The 7,882-nt window shown below is 36.5% G+C and overlaps 1 protein-coding gene across 1 annotated transcript; it reads left to right on the top strand.

The window, feature by feature from the left end:
- Positions 1-212: 212 nt before the first annotated feature.
- On the top strand, positions 213-7,390 carry LOC107877613 (eukaryotic translation initiation factor 5A-2). The gene is made up of 5 exons (XM_016724306.2): positions 213-432; positions 5,360-5,482; positions 5,587-5,643; positions 6,793-6,867; positions 7,048-7,390. The coding sequence occupies exons 1-5, from the start codon at positions 310-312 to the stop codon at positions 7,150-7,152; spliced, it is 483 nt and encodes a 160-aa protein (XP_016579792.1). The 5' UTR covers positions 213-309; the 3' UTR covers positions 7,153-7,390.
- Positions 7,391-7,882: the final 492 nt, after the last annotated feature.

Below are 7,882 nucleotides of genomic sequence, written 5' to 3'. Positions count from 1 at the left end.
AAACTTTTAAAGAACCCACATTCACGAACTCCCCAAAAATATCACCGCACCCATATATGATTCTTTAAAAATACATCATTTTCTGAAAAAGAATCACACACACCCATTGATATTTTTAAGGAATCCGAGCAACACAACTAATAACACCTCAAAGGGGACTATTTTGGACCTATTACAAAAACCAAAGGACCATTTTTGTAATTTTGTTTTTTATCATTATTCCATTTTTACCCCTTGTGAATAAAATAAGCTTCACCTCTTTTTCCCCCAAATAGCAAAAAGAAAATCCTATAGAGAGAGAGGGAAAACATGTCGGACGAGGAACATCATTTTGAGTCAAAGGCAGATGCTGGTGCTTCAAAAACATACCCACAACAAGCTGGTACTATACGTAAAAACGGTTACATAGTTATCAAAGGACGTCCTTGCAAGGTCTATTTCTTTTTTATTTTATTTTTTGTTAATTTGTAATTTTTATGAATGTTTATGTGTTTTTATGAATTGGGTATGTGTAAAAATTGGATCTTGATGAATCCTTTTGCTTGTATTTTTTTTTTTTGTGTTAAAAATTAGTTTATATAATTTTTTTGAATTTTTATGTGTTTTTATGATTTGGGTATATGTAAAAATTGGATCTTGATGAACCCTTTTGCTTGTAATTTTTTTTTGTGTTAAATTTGTTTCTGTTAGTTTATAATTTTTATGAATCTCCATGTGTTTTTATGAATTGGGTATCTGTAAAAATTGGATCTTGATGAACCCTTTTGCTTGTATTTTTTTTTTTTGGTGTTATTTTTTTTTTTTTGTGTGTGTTAGTTTATAATTTTTCTGAATCTTCATGTGTTTTTATGAATTGGGTATGTGTAAAAATTGGATCTTGATGAACCCTTCTTCTTGTATTTTGTGTTTGTGTGTTTACAATCTTACCTTGCTAGGATCTTTGTGTGTTGTTATGGATTGGGTGTGGGTAAAAATTGGATCTTGATGAACCCTTTTTTTTTTTTTTTTTTGTGTGTGTGTGTGTTTGTGTGGTGTTATGAATTGGGTGTGTGTAAAAATCAGATCTTGATGAACCCCTTTACCTTTTCTTTTTGGGTGTTAAACGATCTCACCTAGCTAAAAAAGGGGCAACCCGGTGCACTAAAGCTATTGCTATGCGCGGTGTTCGGAAAAGGGCCCCACCACAAGGGTATATTGTACGCAACCGTACCTTGCATTTTTGCCAGAGGCTGTTTCCAAGGCTTTAACCCGTGACCTCCCGGTCACATGGCAACAACTTTACTAGTTTTATGAATTTTAATGGGTTTTGATAAATTGGGTAGGTGTAATAACCAGATCTTGATGAATCCCTTTGCCTGTTTTTTGGATTGAAAATTTCACCTTGCTAGAAGTTTCACAAAAAAAAAAAAAGAAATAAAAGATTCACCTTGCTATGAGTTATATTTTATGAATAATTATGTGCTTATATGGATTGAGTGTGTGTAAAAATTAGATCTTGATTGGTGGATACAGGTAATTGGTACATGATACCTGATGCTTGTGGGAGGTGACAGGTGTCCTGTGGAACTAGTCGAAATGCGTGCAAGCTGGCACAAACACCATGGTCATAAAAAAAATAGATCTTGATAAACCCTTTTGGTTTTTTTTTTTTTTTTTTTTAAATTCCGTGTTTCAAAATTTTTATCTTGCTAGTAGCTCATATTTTATGAATCATTATGGGGTTTTATGAATTTGGTGTTTGTAAAAATTAGATCTCGATGAAATCTTTTGGTTGTGTTCTTTTATATTCTTTTTGTGTGTTCAAAAACTTTATCTTGCTAGTACTTCATAATTTTATGAATCTTTATATGTTTTTATCAATTTGGTGTGCGTAAAAAACAGATCTTGATGAACCCTTTTGCCCGCTTTTTATGTATTTAAAAATTTCACCTTGCTAACAGTTTCGAATTTTTTTTAAAAATTCACCTTACTAGGAGTTCATATTTTATGAATCTTTATGGTTTTATATGAGTTGAGTGTGAGATCTTGATTGGTGGATAGAGTTACGTGTTACCGGATACCTCAGACGTGTATCTGGTGGGAGGTGGGAGGTGGCAGGTATCTGAGTCCAGAGGCTGAGCCGGGATTTGAAGTCTGTGGGTTCTGAAATTAAAGAAGCATAAAAAGTCAAAAAAATATATGATGCTAGCGGGGTTCGAACCCACCTCCGCAGCAGAAGAGAGGCCTTAACAATGGTCCATCTACCACTAGGCCAAGCAACATGGTTTGTTAATGGGTTCGCACTATATAAATATATCCATATATTCAGAATTTAATAGTATAAATATAGGGTCTACGTAAAAGCTACTGGGTTCGCCCGAACCCCCTTAAAGTATTGTAGCTCCGCCCTTGGGTATTTCGTAGTAGTAGTCGAGGTGCCTGCAATCTGGCATGGACACCACAGTTATCAAAAAGAAAATCAGATGTTAATGAACCCTTTTGGTTATGTTTTTTGTGTTCTTTTTGTGTGTGCAAAATTTCATCTTGCTAGTAGTTCATGTTTTATGAATCTTTTATGTGTTTATATGAATTGTGGGCATGTTCATAAATCAGATCTTGATGAGCCCTTTTGCCTCTCTCTCTCTCTCTCTTTTTTTAAAGAAATTCTCCTTGCTAGTAGTTCATATTTTATGAATCTTTGTATTTTTATGAATTGACTGTTTGTACAAATCAGATCTTTATGAACTCTTTTGCCCCTTCTATTTCATATATTTGTGCTTGTTAAGATGCTGATCCAAGCTTTAAGTTTTATGGATTTATATCTACTTTTTGTTGCACATTTCATAATTTTTTGCCACATAAATTTATTGGAGTCGTCTATCAGTCTGTGTCGTTTTTTGAATCTGATTGGCAAGATTTTCTTCTGGATCTTCCATTAGTTGATTGTTAGATCTATTTGCTGTTAGAAGAAAAAGGGTGTCTTTAAGCTGATTGATTCGATTTAAGGGAACAAGGGCAAATATACCCCTTAACTTTGCGATTTAGAGTGGATATACGCCTCTTTAAAAAACTGGTGCATGTATACCCTCCAAGGCGCCACTGACAAATTGTGCATATTTACCCTTTTCGTGTCTAAATCTTCTGAACTCTTCTGCAATGTATATATGACATCCATTCATTCAAAAACGTCGTAATTTTTAGAATATCATGGTTTTACCTGAACATATAGGCCCTAAGTTGCGCGGACTCTTCACTTTTGATGCCGCACCCGTGTCGGATTCACCAAAAATGCACTACTTATGGTGAATCTGACACGTACCCGCTGACATTTTCGAAGAGTCCGAGCAACATATGATATGGCTACCTCACGTTGTCCGAAGAAGGTTGTCAAAGAGGATAAAATATCTTAATAGTGCTCATGCTCCTATGCAATAATGGAACATTGCAGGATTATATAAGCTGAGTAGTACAATTATGAAAGAGTATTCAGGTTTGAGAAAATGATCAATTACCCCTCCAATGTTTAGTCAAAATCCCAACTACACACTTAACCTTTACTAGAGTTCCATTACCCCCTAAACATTTTTTTACTGTATTTTATACCCCTCCCATTGCTGACCTGTCATGGGAGGTGAGAACACCCCCAATAGGCGCGTGAGTTGTAGAATTAACCCTTTAAAATTATTATTTTAAGTGCCAAGTGTATAATATAGTCATTATTTTTAATTATTAATTAATGTTGTCTTCTCCAATTAATAAAAGGCCCAACGGAACTCTTCATCTCCAAACGCCAAATCTCATCTCCAAACATGTTTGCGCGTATTGTGGCAATGCTGATCACTACAAAATGAATTCATCTCTTTCACCGTTTATATTGGAGAAGTTGCTATAATGGCACCTAGAAGGATTTTTAATTCACCATAATTGCAAAATCTGACTAGTTAAATGCTAGATTTCTTCTCTTCGATCTACTCAACTGCAATATCACAATTTTGTCAACCTAATAAATGAACACGAAGAATTTTCATCTAATTTTCAAATCGCAGAAAAACTTGTGTACACCTATTTTTGTTCTTTAATAACCCACGAAATCAAGAACAACCCCTACCGAATTTCACACGCGGAAAGATCTGTTCTGTTCGTTTTCCGATGGATTTCGACGGAACTGGTGGATTTATAGCGAGATGGGCTTGTTTCAGGCATTTTCGTCGCTAATTTGGTGTTTTCGATTGTTTTCTGACGGGATTTGGTCCGAAAAAATGAAAAAAATAAGTTGGTGGTGATTTGGATTTAAAAGGTGGTTTCGCCGGTGAAAGATGAGAAAAAGAAGTTGTTTTTCCCCCGATGGACCTCCCCTCTCTGTTTTTCCCTCTTTCTCCATCTTTTCTTTCACTGTTTCTCCCATCTCTCGCGTTTGGCTGTGTGTAGTAGTCTATGTATTGTGTGCGTCTTTTTGTGTGTTGTGTTGTAGATGGTGATTGTGTGTATAGAGAGCTGAGAGGTGTCATTTGTGTGTTATCCATGGAAATGACCTATTTCGTTTTAGGAAGAAAGTGAAAAAGTAGGAGTGGGCCCAGGCGCGTGTATACACGCATGAGTTATTGTTTGTTTATATTGACAGGTCAGCAATGGGAGAGGTATAAAATACAGTAAAAAAAATGTTTAGGGGGGTAATGGGACTTTAGTAAAGGTTGAGTGTGTAGTTGGGATTTAGACCGAAGGTTGGAGGGGTAATTGACTATTTTCTCTTCAGGTTTTAAAGTTACAATTAGCATCCTTAAAGACTTAAATTTTCAAGCACTATTCAGCTGCCAAGACAAATAAACTGTGGAAGTCTTGTAATCTAGATAGGTTCACTTCAGAAAAGATTAACAAGATTATATATCAGATATCAACAAGTTTTGAATTACTCATAATTTATTATGTTGTGTTTTTGTTGCAACTTTGTGTATCCATTTACTAGTCGAATTTTTTGAATACATTGACGCGAATTAGGTTAGAGGGCTAGTTCATACGAGTGAGTCGTAGCTAATAGATAGGATGGCTTTGGTGTAGTCATGCTAGTAGTCGTAGGGCTATGCACGTAGGTTGGAGTTTCTTGTTTGGGTGAGGTGTGTGCTTTCAGTTAGATAGTGTATATACTACTCTGTGGGTGTCTTATTTCTGGTTTCATCTTGTTTCATTTTTTATTACGGCATTATTTACTGTCTTTTATGTTCTAAGTCTGGGGTCCATCGGAAACAACCTCTCTACTTTTTCAGAGGTAGTGGTATGGACTGCATACTCTTCACCACCCTCAGACCCCGCTGTGTATGTTGTTGTTGTTGCTGCTGCTCTTCAAAGAAGGTTCTTGAGTTATATTATTGATATTCTTGAGCAGGTCGTTGAGGTCTCCACTTCAAAAACTGGCAAGCACGGACATGCTAAATGTCACTTTGTGGCTATCGACATTTTCAATGGAAAGAAACTTGAAGATATTGTTCCTTCCTCCCACAACTGTGATGTAATGAAGTGTTTCTTTTCCCTCTCTCTGTCTCTACCGTTGTATGTTTGGGTTACCAGCTACAAAAGTTTGATTCTTTCTGGTTCTATTCATGTTCTTCTCAGGTTCCACATGTGAACCGTACCGACTATCAGCTGATTGACATCTCTGAAGATGGTTTTGTAAGTTTTCTTTTAGTACCGCACTTATATCAAGTGGATCAGTCACCCTACTCTACTCTACGTGGAGCTAAAAGTTAAAAGAGAACAATATCACGTCATTTTAATTATTTTAGGCGTTGTTTTTTAATGTTTGTGGTTGTTTTTTATTCTCTATAAGTAGTTTCTGCAATTTCACTTTAATTGGGATGTATAAGTACTCAACTTCTATTTTGCTCGGACTCTCCAAAAATGTTGCCGCTCCCGTATCGGATTATCCAAAAACGCACTACTTTTGAAGAATCCGACACGCACCCACCAACATTTTTGAAGAGACCGAGCAACATAGCTCACCTTTCCTATATCTTTATTAATAAAAATTAACAAATGAGCCTTTATAAAAGAAAAAGGAATACTTGAGGTTGGCATGGCAGGCTGGTTTTGATGAATATCAATAACCGAGACCTGTTGAGTTTTGAATCAACTCGTTGTAGCATAAGAGGTTCGTTTTTATTTCGAGTATAAACCAAATGATGTGGCTATGATGGCTTCTATTCCTTTGATGTGTCTATGATGGCTTCTATTCCTTTCTTTCGTCCTTTAGAAGACAACTCTGTTGGATTACTTGGCACGTTAGTCTCCGCCTAGGTGGTTCTCTCCCTCTCTCTCTCATGCACAGGGACACAAATGCTTTGTTTTCTTTAAAGCTAACAATTATAAAAGGGTTACTATAACAAAATTGTTCCGTTGTTTACTGCTGCTCTATGTTAAGTTATTTAATGCGAGTTCTGTCAGCTAAATAAACACTCTTCCTTAACGAAGTTACTATAGCATCATTGTCGTATGTCAAAAGTACTTTATAGGCTTCATTTGGTTACTCGTGAAACTTCCATCTTCGTAATTCTTAGCTCAAAATGGTATGCTGAAACTGGTTGGTGTCACATTGTGTGTGTCGTCGGTGCAGAGAGAAAATTGTGAAATGATGTTTTTATTGGTGTAGTAAGACCGAATTGATTAATAGCGGGGAAGTGGTAGTGGAAAATGACTTATCTCAAAGCGGGGCTATTTTTTTTGCCGAGTTTCTATCCATTGAAGTTCTATGGTTTCTTTGGCTGATTCTTTCTTTGAATTTGTTCTCAATATCGTTGTGATTCGTTCATTTTGTTGTCTTAGGTCTCTCTTCTTACTGAAAATGGAAACACCAAGGATGACCTCCGGCTTCCCACCGATGAAAATCTGCTGAAGCAGGTATCTTTCTTTCTCCAAGTGATTACTCGAAAGTTCTATCAAGCTACTCTTCGATATGCTAATATTTATTAACTTTTATTACTGAAACCATATTTACGGGAACTCATTGAGCGAAAAAATGACTTCCGTCCCAAAAGGCACTCCTACTGACGAGCTTTTTGTTTGTTTTATGTTGTGCAGATTAAAGATGGGTTCGATGAAGGGAAGGATCTCGTGGTGTCTGTTATGTCTGCGATGGGTGAAGAGCAGATCAATGCTGTTAAGGATATTGGCACCAAGAACTAGTTATGCAGCGGCTGCATAAAATCATTTTCAAAGCTAAGACAATTACTGTTATCCTAATGTGGTACTTTGATATCACTTGGATTATAAAACACTGTTATTTTGCACTTGTTGAACATAGAAGATAGAAGACAGTTTGCTGCTATGGGTAGTAGAGGAAGTATTGGTTTTGAGCACAGTTGAACTATGTGAAAGTCCTATCTATATTTATAAAAATTCACTGTTGCTTTTGGATTTGCAACCCGGTGCACTAAAGCTCCCCCTTTGCGAAGGGTTCGGAGAAGGGTTCCATCACAAGGGTGTGTTGTACGCAGTCTTACCTTGCATTTCTGCTTTCAGGCTTGAACTCGTAACCTCCTGGTCATATGACAGCAACTTATTTGGGTTGTTTATTGTTTCTCACTAAGTAATTAGGCTTGTTTTCTTGAATTGAGTGTCTATCAGAAACGAACTCGCTATCTATGTCTGAGGTTGGGTAAGGTTTGCGTAGAGTATATACCTCGAGTAGACAAAATAGTACAATGCAAGCAAAAATTTCCATCGATCCATCTCTTGATTTCACTTTGTGGAATTATACCGAGTAGACCAAATGGGACAATGCAAGCAAAGATTTCCATCGATCCATCTCCCGATCCCACTTTGTGGAAATATACCGAGTAGATCAAATAGTACGATGCAAGCAAAGATTCCCATCGATCCATCTCCTGATCCCACTTTGTGGAACTATACCGAG

Source organism: Capsicum annuum, chromosome 7, assembly GCF_002878395.1.
Source record: "Capsicum annuum cultivar UCD-10X-F1 chromosome 7, UCD10Xv1.1, whole genome shotgun sequence".
NCBI lineage: Eukaryota > Viridiplantae > Streptophyta > Magnoliopsida > Solanales > Solanaceae > Capsicum > Capsicum annuum.
The sequence above is the reverse complement of the archived record's forward strand: the minus strand, read 5'-3'. Positions and strand labels throughout refer to the sequence as shown.